The sequence below is a fragment of the Hylobates moloch genome, unplaced genomic scaffold (assembly GCF_009828535.3).
Source record: "Hylobates moloch isolate HMO894 unplaced genomic scaffold, HMol_V3 SCAFFOLD_9, whole genome shotgun sequence".
Taxonomy (NCBI): domain Eukaryota; kingdom Metazoa; phylum Chordata; class Mammalia; order Primates; family Hylobatidae; genus Hylobates; species Hylobates moloch.
The window spans coordinates 9,374,706-9,393,222 of NW_026652284.1; the positions used below are offsets into that span (position 1 = coordinate 9,374,706).

An 18,517-nucleotide genomic window follows, 5' to 3' on the forward strand; every position below is an offset into this window, starting at 1 on the left:
TCTCAAAAAAAAAAAAAAAAAAAATATGACTTGTAAAAGCAAATGTATTACAGTAAAAGCAGAAGTGACAAAACTAAAAATAGATAAGTTGGACTATATCAAATTAAAAAATTTTTTTTTCAGTGTAGTTTTTAGAGACAAGGTCTCACTTTCTCACCCAGGCTGGAGTGTTAATGGCATGATAATAGCCCACTGCAGCCATGATCTCCCGGACTCAAGTGATCATCCTGCCTCAGCCTCCTGGGTAGCTGGGATTATAGGCAGGCACCACTGAGCCTGGCTATTTTTTTTTTTTAAGATGGAGTCTCGCTCTTATTGCTCAGGCTGAAGTGCAATGGCGTGATCTCGGCTCACCACAATCTCCGCCTCCCAGGTTCAAGTGATTCTCCTACCTGAGCCTCCTGAGTAGCTGGGATTACAGGCATATGCCATCACGCCCAGCTAATTTTGTGTTTTTATCAGAGACGGGGTTTCTCCACGTTGGTCAGTCTGGTCTCTAACTCCCGACCTCAGGTGATCCACCCGCCTCGGCCTCCCAAAGTGCTGGGATTACAGGTGTGAGCCTCGGCGCCAGGCCATGAGCTTGGCTATTTTTTTGTTTTGTTTTGTTTTTTTCTGTAGAGATAGGGTCGCTATGTTGGCCAGGCTGGTCCTGGCCTCAGGCGATCCCCTCACCTCGGCCTCCCAAAGTGCTGGAATTAAAGGTGTGAGCCACTATATCAGGCCCAAATTAAAAGGTTTTTTTTTTGTTGTATTTTTGTTTTGTTTTTGTGCTGCAAATTATACAATCAAGAAAGTGAAAAGACATCCACAGAATGGGAGAAAATATTTGCAAATCATATATCTGATAAAGGACTAGTATCCAGAATATGTAAATAACTTTTTTTTTTTTTTTTTTTTTTTTGAGACGGAGTCTCGCTCTGTCGCCCAGGCTGGAGTGCAGTGGCGCAATCTCGGCTCACTGCAAGCTCCGCCTCCCGGGTTCACGCCATTCTTCTGCCTCAGCCGCTAGGAGTAGCTGGGACTACAGGCGCCCGCCACCACGCCCGGCTAATTTTTTTGTATTTTTAGTAGAGACGGGGTTTCACCGTGGTCTCGATCTCCTGACCTCGTGATCCGCCCGCCTCGGCCTCCCAAAGTGCTGGGATTACAAGCGTGAGCCACCGCGCCCGGCCGTAAATAACTTTTACAACTCAAAAAATAATAATAAAAGAAAAATAGTTTGGGAATCGTACAAATATAAACAACATAAAAACAAAAGAACTCATAACTCAACAATAAGAAGACAAATAACCCAATTAAAAATGAACAGAGGGAGAAAAACAAACAAACAAACAAAAAAACCAAAAAAACACACAAAAAAACAGAGGGCCGGGTGCAGTGTCTCACACCTGTAATCCCAGCACTTTGGGAGGCCGATGTGGGTGGATCACTTGAGGTCAGGAGTTTGAGATCAGCCTGGCTAACATGGCAAAACCCTGTCTCTACTAAAAATACAAAAATTAGCCAGGCGTGGTGGCCCATGCCTGTAATCCCAGCTACTCGGGAGGCTGAGGCAGGAGAAGCGCTTGAACCCAGGAGGCAGAGGTTGCGGTGAGCTGAGATTGTGTGTCAGTGCACTCCAGCCTGGGTGACAGAGCAAGATTCTGTCTTAAAAAAAAAGAAAAGAAAAAGAAAAAGTCGGGTGCAGTGGCTCACGCCTGTAATCCCAGCACTTTGGGAGGTGGAGGTGGGCGGATTACGAAGTCAAGAGATAGACGAGACCATCATGGCCAACGTGGTGAAATCTCATCTCTACTAAGAATACAAAAATTAGCCAGGCATGCTGGTAGGTGCCCGTAGTCCCAGCTACTTGGGTGGCTGAGGCAGGAGAATCGCTTGAACCTGGGAGGTGGAGGTTGCAGTGAGCTGAGATCACGCCACTGCACTCCAGCCTGGTGACAGAGCAAGACTCCATCTCAAAAAAAAAAAAAAACAGAGAATATGAATGAATAGGATTTGTCCAAAGAAGATAAACCTAAGCAGATGTTCAACATCATTAGCTCCTAGGAAAATGAAAAATAAAACCACAAAGAGATACCATTTCACGGGTGTGGTGGCGGGCGCCTGTAGTCCCAGCTACTCGGGAGGCTGAGGCAGGAGAATGGCATGAACCCTGGGGGCGGAGCTTGCAGTAAGCAGAGATCGCGCCATTGCACTGCAGCCTGGGCAACAGAGTGAGACTCTGTCTCAAAAAAAAAAAAAAAAAAAAAGAGATACCATTTCACATCTATTGGTGTGGCTACAATAAAAAGGACAGACAAAAACCATTGTTGGTAGAGATGTGGAGAAATTAGAACCCTCAAACATTGCTGGTGGCAGTGCAGCTGCTTTGGAAGGCAGTTTGGCAGTTTCTCAAAAAGTCAAACATGTAACCCAGCAATTCCTCTCCTAGGTATATACCTAAAAGGAATAAAAATAAAAACACATGTCCAAACAAAAACTTGTACATGAATGTTTATAGCAGCATTACTCATAATTGTCAAAAGGTGGAAACAACCGAAATATCACTATGAATTGATAAACAAAATGCGCTATAGCAATACAGTGATAGATTTGGCATTAAAGAAATGAAGTACAGATATATGCTACAATATGCATGAACCTTGAAAACATATGATAAGTGAAGGAAGCCAAACCCCAAAGGCCACACGGTGTATTGCTCCACTGATGTGAAATGTCCAGAATAGGCAAATTCACCAAGACAGAAGGTAGTTATCCTGCAGGAGTATGGGGAGTGACTGCCTTTTTTTTTTTTTTTTTTTTTTTTTTTTGTGACGGAGTCTCGCTCTGTTGCCCAGGCTGGAGTGCAGTGGCACTATCTCGGCTCCCTGCAACTTCTGCCTCCCAGGTTCAAGCAATTCTCTGCCTCAGCCTCCCAAGTAGCTGGGATTACAGGTGCCCGCCACCGCGCACTTCTAATTTTTGTATTTTGTATTTCACCATCTTGGCCAGGCTGGTCTTAAACTCCTGACCTCTTGATCCATCCGCCTTGGCCTCCCAAAGTGCTGGGATTACAGGCATGAGCCACTGCGCCCGGCCTGGGAGTGACTGTTAATGGCTTTGAGGGTTTCTTTTTGGGATGATGAAAATGTTCTGAAATTGGACAGTGAGGATGACTGAACTGTGAACATAATAAAACCACTGTACACCTTAATTGGGTGAATTGTATGGTATGTAAATTAGATGGCAATAATGAGGTTAAAAAAAGTAAACTTTTAACATCAATGTCACCGGGGTTCAAGTTCTGGCTTACACAGAATTCCTTTCCTGGAGAGCAGATAATATGCAAAGCCAGCAGTGATTTATTTTTACTCACAAATTCCTTACATATTTTTACTCACAAATTCCTTACATATCTAGTAGTCAGGTTCCTATTTTAGGCATGTAGCAAATACATTGTAACTCTTAATTCTGGAATGCAGTCTTTATGGTTTAGCGAGCCATCCAATCCACTTGTAGTCTTCGTCTGTGGCAAAATCTGGAATTTCATGGTACTGTTACTTTGATCGCTCAACTTAGATTTATATTTTATATATATATATATATATTTTTTTTTTTGAGATGGAGTCTCGCTCTGTCGCCCAGGTTGGAGTGCAGTGGCGCGATCTCGGCTCACCGCAAGCTCCGCCTCCCGGGTTCACGCCATTCTCCTGCCTCAGCCTCCCGAGTAGCGTGGACTACAGGCGCCCGCCGCCACGTCCGGTTGATTTTTTGTATTTTTTAGTAGAGACGGGGTTTCACCGTGTTAGCCAGGATGGTCTCGATCTCCTGACCTCGTGATCCGCCCGCCTCGGCCTCCCAAACTGCTGGGATTACAGGCGTGAGCCACCGCGCTCGGCTAAATATTTGTATTCTTGTGCACTTGAGGATGGTTTTCCCCCATTGACTCCAAACGTCTTCCTTGCATTTGCTGTGTACAATTCAGTGATTTGGGTCTCTCATCCATTTATACTTTCAAATTTTACCAATACTTTTTGAACACACTTAAAAAAAAACCCAGGAAGTATCTCTCTAAAAGGCCAAGGTAAAATAAAATGAATGGGAGTTCTTGTGTTCGTGTTTTCTTCCAACTGGGCTTTCCTGGAGGAGGTGGAAGAGTGTGTAGCAGATGTTTCAGAAAATGAGCGCTCAATACGGTAGATCACGCTCCCGGGGTCAAGGAGACGTTTTCCGTTTTCTTTTCCCTCGCTTAGGCGGCGGGCGCGCACAGTCCAGTGAGAGCGATGAGGTGTTTCTAGGCTCCCAAGTCACAGAAAAGCAGGCGACTGGCAACAACGGAGGCGCTGCGGACCGCGGGGCCGCGGGCCAGCGCCACCTTCTGGCGGATCTTCCCCGGCGCGCGTCTGGGAGCCGTTCCTCCCCCTGCCAGCCTACCTGGCTCAGGCCCGCCGCGCCCGCAGCCCCAGCGCGGTCGCCGTGGCAACGCCCCGCCCTGCCGCCCACCACCCCTTGCCCCTCCCCACGTCCGGCGCGGCTGCGCGGGACGGGGTGGGACGGAGGCGGGGAGAGGACGCAGGCGAGAGGAACTCGGCGACGCGGCGCCCGCGGCCTATTGGCTGCCACGTCCCGGCGCCAGAAGCCCCGCCTCCCTGACGGGGGTCACGTGATCCCTTTCAAAGATGGCCGCCCTGTTGTTTTGATGAATAATACTTGGTGGGGCGAGGGGGAAAGAGTAGGGGTGGAGGGGTAGGAGGATTTACTCTTCCAGCCAGAGCTACGCGCATCCCATCCTCCCCCTCCCCCCTACCCGGGCTCCGGCGTGGAGGCGGGGCGTGGCCGGCCTGCTTTGGGAGGGGAGGGGCTTCCCTTACAGTGCTGGGCTCTGCCAGGACGGCTGTGGGGTCGCCTTACCTCGGGGTATCCACTCTGCAGTCGACCAGTTCCCGCCAGGGGCAAAGGGTAGGAAGGAGAGCACGATCTCCTGTAGGAACGCAGCTACCGCGCCACTATCACGAAGACACAGCAGGCTCGGGGCACGAGACGAACTGGAGACCGCGCTGCCTAGCTGGGTAACCTGGGAAGCAGAGGGTAGTAAGTGGCGCCTTAAGATAACCCTGTAGCAGCAGCAGTGGCGGCCAAAGGAGGCTGCTCAGGGAACAAGCGACTGTAGTAGTCTCTGGGGCGATTGGAGTGACCGGAGCCAAGGCAGTTCAGTGCCTCTCGTGTTCTTATTTTTTAACCTCTGACTATGCAATTCTGAAACCTCCCCCATTCGGGGGACCAGACAGCCTGATAGACACCTTCCACTCTCCTTCCTCCCGCCGTGGTCTCGAGAACAGAAGGATCTCTCCTTAACGCCTTTCACCATTAAGAGGAAAGCGATGGAGGAGCTGAGCGCTGATGAGGTGAGGAGGTTGGGGGACACCTTGAGGGATTAGTTGGCAACTCGTTAGCGCTTTGGGCAGGGATGACATTGCGCCAGTGCTGTCTGGCCTTTGGGTTTGGAGAAGGAACGGAGATTATATTTTCAAAGAATAACGTGACTCCCCGATAGGGTCTCTGGTTTTATTCTCCTTTATTCTGTTGCCTTCTTTCTTCATTCTGAACTCCATTTGCTTCTCTCCGAGTGTCTTTTAGAGTCTGAACAAGAGGAGAGAGCATCTTGAGGTGTTTATTCTTTTCTTCAGGGTATGCAAACGAGAAGGGCTAGATTTACATCAAGTTAAAGTGTGTGTGTGTCTGTGTCTTCAGGAATTTAAAGAACAATTTTGGTTGGAATGAGAATGTATGGTGGGTGAATATTTTTAAAGAAAGCGTTTGAAATTCCAGATATGTGTGGTATTTCACTGTATAAGCTGATTAAACATATATTTTTGCTTGAGGAGTGGTTTACAGACAGATTCTTTGATATTTAACAAAATATGTATCTTCTCCACAGTTTAGAGAATTCGAGTTATATTCTAGTGACTTAATAGACCACTAATGACTTCTGGCATTCTTCTATTACATTCTATCTTTTCCTACTTCTTGAATCTTTCAAACTTGTGTTTTGCTGTAGCAGAGACTGAACAGGAAGCAAGTGGAAGCAAATGACTTTCTAAACTCTCTCCTGTTCTCATTTCTTAAAGGAGTTATACAGATCTACTTCTTGATATTTTAAAGATTGTTTAATAAGTTAGGTTGTTGTAAAAAAAAAAAAAAAAAAACAAAACCAAAAAGCAGTGGCAATTAGGGTACAAGGAATTTCCTATGATTCTACTGTCTTTTCTCTTCCTTTTTACAAATTGGGGGCTTCCCTTTCAGGACCCCTGCTGGCCATAGTCTCTTTAGCCTACCTCCACATTTCTTCCACTGGTTCATCATATAAACTTCCCTACAGTATTAGGAAAGCAGTCATCCATCAGGTTGATTGTACTACAAGGCTTCCATGCTCCAGTTTTAGCTACAGAGTACTTAGTGTGTTTACTTAGGGACTGAAATTCTCCAGGGATAGGACATGCAAGTGGTGTGTTAAGGGTCAGGTAGGAAAGGAAGCAAATGATTTTGTGGATTGTGATACTTGGATACTTGGTTTGGAAAATCAGGATTGCCCATTCTGCGTTACTGACTTTGTTTTTTTCAAATACATCAGAAATGTAATCTTAAGTGAAGAGAATATTACACAGTTCCTTTCATTCCGTAGGAAATATCAAGAGATCTCCTTAGAATCGCCTTGTTTTATGTAGGTTTTTTTTTTTTTTTGAGATGGAGTCTCGCCCTGTCACCCAGGCTAGAGTGCGGTGGCGCGACCTCGGCTTACTGCAAGCTCCGCCTCCCGGTTTCACGCCTTTCTCCTGCCTTAGCCTCCGGAGTAGCTGGGACTACAGGCGCCCGCCACCACGCCCGGCTATTTTTTGTATTTTTAGTAGAGATAGGGTTTCACCATGTTGGCCAGGATGGTCTCCATCTCTTACCCTCGTGATCTACCCACCTCGGCTTCCCAAAGTGCTGGGATTACAGGTGTGAGCCACCGCGCCCGGCCTGTTTTATGTGGTTTTTAAAAGTTTCTCTACCTCCTCCGTTTTTCATTAACTTTAATTCTAGTGAGTAGTTTCTCTTAAGGCAGAGATAATTTTTTTTTTTTTTGTTTTTTTTTTTTTGAGGTGGAGTCTCGCTCTGTCGCCCAGGCTGGAGTGCAGCGGCAACGTGGGCTCACTACAAGCTCCGCCTCCCGGGTTTACGTCATTCTCCTGCTTCAGACTCTGGAGTAGCTGGGACTACAAGCGCCCGCCACCACTCCTGGCTAGTTTTTTGTATTTTTTTTTTGTATTTTTAGTAGAGACGGGGTTTCACTGTGTTAGCCAGGATGGTCTCGATGTCCTGACCTTGTGATCTGCCTGCCTTGGCCTCGCAAAGTGCTGGGATTACAGGCGTGAGCCACCGTGCCCGGCCAGGGAGAGTTTTTTAGTAGTCCTTTACTCCCAGAAATTACTTTTTTTTTTTTTTTTGATGATCTGTTAAAAGTCCTTGGTTTAGAGGCTTTTGCATACTTGAGTTTTCACCAAAAAATTCTTTTCAAACCAGTGAGGCATTACAGACCAGTCAAGATATTGTATAATCTAAAATGTGTCTCTTCACTTTCCTCGGTCCTTGAGGAAGGTGGAACTTTTTTTGTGACCATATGAGGAACACATGTAACCTTTGTGAAAGAAATAGAAGAAACTTTTTTCAAGGTCAACAGAATGTTAAAATAAATGAAAAAAATTAAATTCACTAATACAGGATCAGTGTAAAATTATCTTCAACAAATTAGTTGTCCAGAACACAAAGGGCGGGTTCAATAACTGTTAATTTTACTCTCAGCAGAACCTAGAACAAATAATATTTGTTTGTTTTTAATTTTTAAACTTTTTATTTTTTTTTTTTGTAGAGATGGGGATCTTGCCATGTTTCCCAGGATGGTCTCAAACTCCTGACCTCAAGCGATCCTCCCACTTCAGCCTCCCACAGTGGGAGCCAGACAAATAGTTTTTCGGGAAAAATATCTTTGAAGTTTTTTTTTTTTTTAATTCAATTAAAAATTTTTGAGGTTAGGTAAGCAATTCTCATGAGACATTTCCAAAGCTTTTGCCTTCGTATTGTTACTCTGTAGTTGGAAACTTGTGTCAGAGATGGTAGGTGACATTGATTTGATTACAAAATAATACACTTATATTATTGAAACCTCAAGCTTATATTTCAGGGTTAAAACAGGCAAGGCAGTGATCTTTTAATTTAGGAAATTAGATAAGGCAGAGTTTCATATTTTAACAAAATGAAAATGTATGATTATACAGTCCGTGAAAAAGGCTGGTATAACCAGACTAGTAGCTTTAGGAACTTTTACATTATGTGCACTTTTTGGTCCCTCTCATAGATCACCTAGAATTCTTGTGCTTTTTTTATATTTTTGTGAGACAGAGTTTTGCTCTTGTTGCCCAGGCTGGAGTGCAATGGTGCGATCTTGGCTCATTGCAACCTCTGCCTCCCGGATTCAAGCCATTTTCCTGCCTCAGCCTCCGAAGTAGCTGGGATTACAGGCATGCGCCACCACGCCTGGCTAATTTTGTATTTCTAGTAGAGAAGGGGTTTCTCCATGTTGGTCAGGCTAGTCTTGAACTCCCGACCTCAGATGATCCGCCCGCCTCGTCCTCCCAAAGTGCTGGGATTACAGGCATGAGCCACCGTGCCCAGTAGTCTTGTGCTTTTAATTAGAGTACTTTAACTTCATTGTTGTTTGTTATTTATTTATTGTATTACAGTGAGTTCATTGCCCTATAGTTCACTGCCTATAGGTTCATTGCAGAACCATGACTAAGTTCGTTCTCTTCAGGAACCTATATTCCAAGGCATCATTATTTACATTATATTAATTCTATAACCTACTCGTGTTGTTTTTCGTATCTCAAGGTGGTGCTGTGAGTAGGTGGTGTGTTTATTTTTGAGACGGGATCTGGCTCTATCGCCCAGTCTGGAATGCAGTGGCACGATCTTGGCAACCTCTGCCTCCTGGGCTCAAGTGATCCTCCCACCTCAGCCTCCCAAGCTGGGACTATAGGCTTATGCCACCACACCCGGCTAATTTTTGTATTTTTTTCTAGAGACAGGGTTTCACCATGTTGCCCAGGCTGGTCTCAAACTCCTGGGCTCAAGTGATCCACCCGCCTTGGCCTCCCAAAGTGCTGCGATTACAGGCGTGAGCCACCATGCCCAGCCAAGTAGGTGTTTTAAACTGTGTTTCAACAGTGGTAATGAGGTTGCATAAGTGATTTTTCTCTCCTTACTCTTCTTTATGACCTAGTTCATCTGCAAGATGGTTGGCTGGGATTCAGGGTGTGGTCAAGATTTTAGAAAGTGTTGGCCGGGCGCATTGACCCACGCCTGTAATCCCAGCACTTTGGGAGGCCAAGGCAGGCAGATCCCTTGAGTTCGGGAGTTCGAGACCAGCCTGTCCAACATGGAGAAACCCTATCTCTACTAAAAATACAAAATTAGCTGGGCGTGGTGGCACATGCCTGTAATCCCAGCTACTCGGGAGGCTGAGGCAGGAGAATTGCTTGAACCTGGGAGGCGGAGGTTGCAGTGGGCCGAGATCATGCCATTGCACTCCAGCCTGGGCAACAAGGGTGAAACTCTGTCTCAAAAAAAAAAAAAAGATTTTAAACCAAACACCGCATGTTCTCACTCATAGGTGGGAATTGAACAATGAGAACTCATGGACACAGGAAGGGGAACATCACACTCCGGGGACTGTTGTGGGGTGGGGGGAGGGGGGAGGGACAGCATTAGGAGATACACCTAATGCTAAAGGACGAGTTGATGGGTGCAGGAAATCAACATGGCACATGGATACATATGTAACAAACCTGCACATTGTCACATTGTGCACATGTACCCTAAAACCCTAAAGTATAATAAAAAAGAAAAAAAAAAAAAAAAAAAAAAAAGATTTTAGAAAGTGTTTTAAGTATTCCTTCCCAAATGCAGAATATGTGACCTTGGACTTTTTAGCAGTGTTCTGTAAGTGGAAGAAAATTGACATTAAACAACAGCCTTAGGAGCCTGTTCTGTGCCAGGCACTTGATAGCTCTGTCTCATTAGAGAAAACATTATAATCAAGCAGGTACTATTTTCCTAATTTTACAAGTTAGGAAACTGGGATTTAGGTTAAGTAACTTGTCCGTAGCGACCTGGCTTAGAAGTGATGGGGTTGGAATTCAAAGCCAGTGCTCTTGACTCGAAAGTCCTTTTTATTCTACCGCTCAACAACTGACATAAATTCACCACAGCTTCTGTATCAATATCCTATGTAACACTGACCCACTCTGTTTTGATATACATAGTTTTTCTGTAGAAGTGCTGTTTTGCATGAATGCATTCATGATGTGATCAGGGCTTTTGGTACTGGTCCTCCCACTCCCAATTTTTTTTTTTTTTTTAAATGCTTGTCGCGTTAAAAATTTGGGAGTTGGGGCCAGGCGCAGTGGCTCACGCCTGTAATCCAGCACTTTGAGAGGCCGAGGCGGGCAGATCATGAGGTCGGGAGATCGAGACCATCCTGGCTAACACGGTGAAATCCCATCTCTACTAAAAATACAAAAATTTGCTGGGTGTGATGGTGTGCACCTGTAATCCCAGCTACTCGGGAGGCTGAAGTAGGAGAATTGCTTAAACTTAGGAGGCAGAGGTTGCAGTGAGCCGATATTGTGCCACTGCACTCCAGCCTGGGAGGCAGAGCAAGACTCCATCAAAACACACACACACACACACACACACACACACACACACACAGAAAAACAAACAAAAAAGAAATTATAATTAAATTCGAGTAGAGGAGATAGATAGGAATCCAACAGTTATAGAATAGTGCCAGGTGCTATGGTGGAGGTATGCACAACTCACTTAAGAAACATGAGAAGGGGCCCCTGGAGGGGCAGGGTCTTAGTGAAGACTTTCAAGAAAAAGTGATACTTATGCTGAGTAGCAGTTGCCCTGGGAACTGGCTCAAAATCGGGGAGCTCAAGAAACAGCACCAAGTAGTGTGACTGGAGAGGTGGGTTTTACCTTGGGTGTGTGGCAGGTACCTGATCTTGGAGGGCTGTCAGAAACATTTAGGAGTTTGAACTTTCTTTTTGTTGTTGTTTTTTGGGACAGAATCTTGCTCTGTTGCCCAGGCTGGAGTGAAGTAGCATGATCTTGGCTCACTGCAGCCTCTGCTTCCCGGGTTCAAGTGATTCTTCTGCTTCAACCTCCCAAGTAGCTGGGATTACAGGTGCATGCCACCATGCCCTGCTAATTTTTTTTTTTTTTTTGTATTTTTAGTAAAGATGGGGTTTTACCATGTTGACTAGGCTGGTTTTAAACTCCTGACCTCAAATGATCCACCTGCCTCTGCCTGCCAAAGTGCTGGGATTACAGGCATGAGCCACTGCGCGCAGCTGAGTTTGAACTTTCTCTGTAAAATGCCTTTAGGGATTTTAAGAGATTAGAAAGATGGGTGGCAAGGTAGTAAAGGGTAGTTTGGGAGAAGGTGGCTGCAGACTGCAAGACATATTAGGAGGCCCTTGTTGCTCTATAGGAGTGAGGCAGTGGAGTCCAAGGGAACTAAGGCATTGCATGTGGGAATGGAGGGGAGCAGACAGACACCAAAAATACCAAGGACTGTGGTTAACCCTGTTTTGATGATCAGTTAGTTGTGAAGGAGGGGAGGGGAGGAGAGATGGAGAAATGACACCTTGGTTTCTAGCTATGGAGAAGGATAGATAGGGGTTGAATAAGGAATTCCAGAGAAGCAGCAGATTTTGGAGAAAGCACATTTCTTTTTTTTTTTTTTCTTCTTTTGAGACAGGGTCTCCCTCTGTTGCCCAGGCTGGAGTGCAGTGGCGCAACCTCAGCTCACTGCAACCTCTGCTTCCCGGGTTCAAGTGATTCTCCTGCCTCAGCCTTCCAAGTAGCTGCCAGCCATGCCCAGCTAATTTTTGTATTTTTAGTAGAGACGGTGTTTCACCATATTGGCCAGGCTGGTCTCGAACTCCTGACCTCAGTGATCTGCCTGCCTCAGCCTCCCGAGTAGCTGGGACTACAGGCGCCTGCCACTACGCCCGGCTAATTTTTTTTGTATTTTTAGTAGAGACAGGGTTTCACCGTGTTAGCCAGGATGGTCTCGATCTCCTGACCTTGTGATCCGCCTGCCTCGGCCTCCCAAAGTGCTGGGATTACAGGCGTGAGCCACCATGCCTGGCCGAGGTTGGCATTCTTATCCCCTGTTTTACAGATAAGAAAATGGACACTAATAGAAATTGATTTATTGAAAGGCACACAACTAGTAAGTGGTAGAACCTGGATTCTAATCCAGAGTCTAACTCCAGAGTTTTCTATCGCTTTACTGCCTCTAAAACAAAATTAACCTCAGCCAACTATAACCTTTTTGGCATTCTTTTTTTTTTTTTTTTTTTTTTTGAGATGGAGTTTCGCTCTCGTCACTCAGGCTTGAGTGCAATGGCGTGATCTCGGCTCACTGCAACCTCCACCTCCTGGGTTCAAGCGATTCTCCTGCCTCAGCCTCCCAAGTAGCTGGGATTACAGGCTCCCGCTAGCATGCCCAGCTAATTTTTGTATTTTTAGTAGAGATGAGGTTTCTCCATGTTGGCCAGGCTGGTCTCAAACTTCTGACCTCAGGTGATCCCCCCTACCTCGGCCTTCCAAAGTGCTGGGATTACAGGCGTGAGCCACTGTGCCCGGCCACATTTATAGCATCCTTACTGTCCCTTCTGAGATAGGAAGTAGAAGCCCCAGTGGACTTTCTTTTGTTTTTGTTTTTTTTTTTTAAGACGGAGTCGCGCTCTGTCCCCATGCTGGAGTGCAGTGGCACGATCTCTGCTCACTACAACCTCTGCCTCCTGAGTTCGAGTGATTCTTCTGCCTCAGCCTTCCAAGTAGCTGGGGTTACAGGCACATGCCACTACTGCCGGGCTAATTTTTGTATTTTTAGTAGAGGGGTTTCACCATGTTGGCCAGGCTGGTCTCGAACTCCTGACCTCAAATGATCCACCCACCTCAGCCTCCCAAAGTTGTGGGATTACAGGCATGATGCTGGAGTGCAGTGGCGCCATCTCGGCTCACTACAACCTCTGACCCCCGAGTTCAAGCGATTCTCCTGTGTCAGCCCCTCGAGCATCTGGGATTACAGGCGCCCGCCGCCAGGCCCAGCCCTCCAGTGGACTTTCATTCCCCATTTGTTATTGCTGAGAGTGGAGCTCATCAAATAGCCCCAAGCTCTTGTAGGGAAAGAAGGCAGAAAGACTTCTCTGTACAAAGTGCATTTTCTCACATGGCATTTGTAGTATCTAGTGGAAATGTCTTCCTGTAAACGGTTCATTCAACAGTGCTTACAGTTTACTAGCTGCATCCCTGATAACAGACAAACTCTGCTGTATGGAGCTTCATCCTAGTGGGAGGAGATGGATAAAAAACAGACATGGCCGGGCGCGGTGGCTCACGCCTGTAATCCCAGCACTTTTGGAGGCCGAGGTGGGCGGATCACGAGGTCAGGAGATCGAGATGGTCCTGGCTAACACGGTGAAACCCCGTCTCTACTAAAAATACAAAAAATTAGCCGGGCATGGTTGCAGGCGCCTGTAGTCCCAGCTACTCGGGAGGCTGAGGCAGGAGAATGGCCTGAACCCGGGAAGTGGAGCTTGCAGTGAGCCGAGATTGCGCCACTGCACTCCAGCCTGGGTGACAGAGCCAGACTCCATCTCAAAAAAAAAAAAAAAAAAAACCACACAGACATGGCCGGGCACGGTGGCTCACGCCTGTAATCCCAACACTTTGGAATGCTGAGGCGGGTGGATCACCGAGGTCAGGAGTTCGAGACCAGCCTGACCAGCATGGTGAAACCCTGTCTCTACTAAAAATACAAAAATTAGCCGGGCATGGTGGTGCACGCCTGTAATCCTAGCAACTCAGGAGGCTGAGGCAGGAGAATAGCTTGAACCCAGGATGCAGGGGTTACAGTGAGCCGAGATTATACCACTGCACTCTAGCCTGGGTGACAGAGCGAGACTGTGTCTCAAAAACAAACAAACAAACATGTTCACATAAGGTGTCATTTAATGAGAAGTCCTGTGAAGAGAAATACTTAGGGATGGAGTATTGTTACAGAGTATTTCTGTGGCCTAAAGGTACAGAGAACTATCAGATATGTGTAACGTGTGCACTTTTAGGAGGTGGTCTTGAAAAGAATTTCAGGGATGGCTGGGAGCTTCCTAGGGGAAGAATGTTCCCAGGTAAAGGGAACAGCAGGTTCAGAAGGCCTTGAGGTAAACGCATTCTTGAGCTGTTCCAGGAATAGCAAGGAGGCCAACCATGGTTAGAGCCTGCTGTGCAAGGGGCACAGTGGCAGGAGGTAAAGTCATTCATTTTTTTTTTTTTTAATTTTTTTGAGACAGAGTCTTACTCTTGTCACTCAGGCTGGACTGCAGTGGCTCAATGTCAGCTCACTGCAACCTCCGCCTCCCGGGTTCAAGCAATTCTCCTGTCTCAGCCTCCCAAGTAGCTGGGATTACAGGCATGCACCACCGTGCCCGGCTAATTTTGTATTCTTAGCACAATTGGAGTTTTACCATGTTGACCAGGCTGGTCTTGAACTCCTGACATCAGGTGATCCACCGGCCTCGGCCTCCCAAAGTGCAGGGATTACAGGTGTGAGCCACCGTGCCTGGCCAACTTTCAGTAAAAACTTACTGAGTTCTCATAACTGTTTTTCAGTCATTTCTGAGATGTACTCTCCTCCTCCTTGTTTTCATCACATTTTAGTATCTTTGAAATTGAGATGCTTCTTTTTTTTTTTTTTTTTGAAATGGTTCTCACTCTTGTCACCCAGGCTGGAGTGCAGTGGCGAGATCTTGGCTCACTGCAAGCTCCGTCACCTGGGTTCACGCCATTTTCCTGCCTCAGCCTCCCGAGTAGCTGGGACTACAGGTGCCTACCACCACGCCTGGCTAATTTTTTTTGTATTTTTAGTAGAGACGAGGTTTCACCATGTTAGCCAGGATGATCTCGATCTCCTGACCTCGTGATCTGCCCACCTCGGCCTCCCAAAGTGCTGGGATTACAGGCATGATCCAATGCCCCTGGCCAAGATGCTTCTTATAAATAGATGGTGTAATCACTGCTGGCCAGGTGGCAGTTGTGACATAGTTGTCATTTCCTGTTTAGGTGTGAACCTGGTTATACCTGTTCATGTAATCACCCCTTCAGTTGAGTGCTACAGTGTTAAATTTAGTTGCCATTTTAAATGCCTTCCAAAAAATTACACTTAGATTCAGCAATAAAAGCAAGTGTTACTTTCTATGCAGAGAGGAATGGAAACAGGAGGTGGGGTGTCTATTTGCTGTCTCTAAAGAAAATGTTTGTTTTTGGGGGAGTGACCACAATTCCACAATTCCATGTTTCTTTTTTTTTTTTGAGACAGAGTCTTGGTCTGTTACTCAGGCTGGAGTGCAGTGGCAGGATCTTGGCTCACTGCAACCTCCACCTCCCAGGTTCAAGCGATTCTCCTGTCTCAGCCTCCCGAGTAGCTGGGAGTATAAGTGTATAGGTGCGTGCCACCATGCCCGGCTAATTTTTGTATTTTTAGCAGAGACGGGGTTTTACTCTTGTTGGCCAGGCTGATCTTGAACTCCTTACCTCAAGTGATCTGCTTGCCTTGGCCTCCCAAAGTGCTAGGATTACAGGTGTGAGCCACCGCGCCTGGCCTAATTCCATATTTAATTGCCAAACACCACCAAGTGAATTAGGGCAGCGGTCCCCAACCTTTTTGGCACCAGGGACTGGTTTCGTGAAAGACAGTTTTTCCATGGGCGGTGGTGTGGGGAGGGGAAGGGATGGTTTTGAGATGATTCAAGCACATTACATTTGTTGTGCTCCTTCCTTCCTTTCCCTCCCTCCCTTCCCGCCTCCCTCCCTTCCCGCCTCCCTCCCTTCCCTCCCTCCCTCCGCCGCCTGCCCATCTCGCTCTGTCACCCAGGCCTGGAGTACAGTGGCATGGCCTCAGCTCACTGTAACTCCACCGCCTGGGCTCAAGCGATCCTCCCACCTCAGCCTCCTGAGTACTTGGGACCATAGGCACACGCCATCATGCCCGGCTAATTTTTTGTATTTTTGATAGAGACAGAGTTTTACTATGTTGGCCAGGCTGTTCTTGAACTCCTGAGCTCAAGCAGTCCACCCACCTCAGCCTCCCAAAGTGCTGGGATTACAGGCATGAGATACCGTGCCTGGCCTGTGCCCTTTATTTCTATTATTATTATATTGTAACGTAGAATGAAATAATTATACAACCCACCATAATGTAGAATCAGTGGGAGCCCTGACCTTGTTTTCCTGTAAATAGACCGTCCATCTAGGGGTGATGGGAGAAAGTGACAGATCGTTAGGCATTAGATTCTCATAAGGAGGGTGCAACATAGATCCCTCGCGTGCAGAGCTCAATGTAGGGTTCATGCTCCCATTGGAATCTAATGCCACTGCTGATCTTGCAGGAGGCGGAGCTCAGGTAGTAATGCGAATGATGGGGAGTGGCTGTAAATACAGATGGAGCTTCACTCCGTCACTCGCGTGCTTGCTTGGTACTGGTCTGTGGCCCAGGGGTTGAGGACCCCCACATTAGGGAGCTTCAGAGAGGCAGAAATCCATTAGTGTGTGAAGCCATGTCACATTTTGTAACTGAACATACAGTTAGGAGGATTGCATTTCACACTCAGGCAATGCAACCTTAGGTCAGAGACACTCCCACATTCCTCAGAGAGAAATTTCAAAGCTATGAGAGCCTGGTGTAACTGACGACAACTGTGTCCTTGTCTGTTGTTCAGGCATTTTGTTGTGATTTAATGTGCCATATTTTGTTTTTCTTGGTGGTGAAAAATAATGGTACAGTTTATAATCTGACATATTTGATGAAATATGGTCTATGTCCAGCATTGTTCTAGACCATGAGGATACACCCATGGACAAAACAGACAGAAATCTCTGCCTCCTGGGCATTCTGGCTGCTGTGAAGAGAATAAATAAGGAGGAAAGAGCAAAAGCAGAGAGAAAGGCAGCCATCGAAGGAGTCCCAGTGAGAGACGATGTGGGGCCACCAACTGGGGTTAGTGGTTGAGAGGGGGAGAAAAGGTCAAACACTAGATGGTCAGATACATTTTGTGGGTAGAGCCAATAGGATTGGGTAGTGGGTTGCATGTGGGGTATGAAAGAGTGGAGTCGAAGGTGCCGGGATGAGTTGGTTTATCATCGAGTTGATTGTTGTAACAGAGAGACATGAAGTGGCAGCTGCTTAAGCCAGATAGATGTTTATTTCTCTCTAAATAGAAGTCTGGGTAGGAGGCCGGGGCTGGTATGGCAGCTCTGTGCTCATTAGGAGCCCAGGTGCCTTCTGTCTTGTACCTACTTTCCTACCATATGGCTTCCATCTTTTGGCCGTTGTATGTCTGCATTCTGGCCAGAGAGGGGAGGGGAGGTCATGTGCCCCTTCATGGCACAGCTTGAAAGTTGCACAGATCACTCCTGTTTACCTCTCACTGGCTGGAACCCAAGTCACATGGCCACAGCTACTTGCTGGGAAGGCTGAAAAATACAGTTTTTCTTAGGCAGCCATGTGTTCAGCTATACGTTCTCTCACATCAGAAAGGGAGAATGGTCTATGCCTTTCTTTCCAAACCCTTCTCCCAAGAGAGACAACCCTGGATCAACTTCAGAGTCCAGAATCCCTTGGTGATGTCCATTCCAGGAATCTTTAGTTTAAAACAAAGTTATCAGGGGCTCTGCTGTCCCCCATACGGTGGTGGAGAGGTTAGGATAATGGAAGTAGAAACTCCTATTTGGAAAAGGGAAGAATGGGTAGTAATACCCTGTGCTGGTCCATAGCCATTGTCAACTCCTGCCAGGCTGAGCTGTGAGCGCTTCCTTGCCCGGGCAGTACTGTGAGGTTCTGACCTCGCCTTTCTGGCAACCTTGCTTCTGGTCTCTTGGAGGAGCTCCCTGGTGCCTGGCCCTCTGTAGCCTCTGACTTTATTCTCTGGAGAGTTTTTCTGTGTTTCTTTTCCTCTGGGGTCAGGTCTGAAGTGGACATTGGAGGCTATCCTCTTTGTAGGGCTAAACAGTTTCTCCAGCTTGCTTCCTGTTGGATATTGAAGGAGTAGGCTTTTTCAACCCTACTTAGCCCCAAATTACCAGACTCTGAAAACTTTGATTGTAGACCGCGGGCGTTCCTTAGGCAGATCTATATTCCCTTTCATCTTTGCATGCGAATCTGCAAGCTTTGGCTTGAGTCTGTTTCATGCTTGCGGGACTTCTTAGCCAATAAGCACCAAATTTTGTATTGTTCGACCAGTTCCCCTAGAATTACAGGCCATGTTGGCATGCAGGCTGTTTCCTAAGATTTCACGGGTTTTGCCAAATGTTTTATTGTGACCTACGAGGGTTGCCATTCTTCCATCCTACAATATCTGTGCCC

The 18,517-nt window shown here is 46.6% G+C and overlaps 1 protein-coding gene across 5 annotated transcripts in view; it reads left to right on the top strand.

Annotated features, from left to right (window-relative positions):
* The first annotated feature begins 4,658 nt into the window (after window positions 1–4,658).
* The window catches only part of UBE4B (ubiquitination factor E4B), a 153,366-nt gene continuing 139,507 nt past the window's right edge, over window positions 4,659–18,517 (top strand). For all 5 annotated transcript variants that reach the window (XM_058443713.1, XM_032758862.2, XM_058443711.1 and 2 more), the window contains exon 1: window positions 4,659–5,387. In XM_058443713.1, coding sequence (XP_058299696.1) covers window positions 5,364–5,387 — 24 coding nt within the window. In that variant the 5' untranslated portion in view covers window positions 4,659–5,363. The remainder of the gene's footprint in view (window positions 5,388–18,517) is intronic.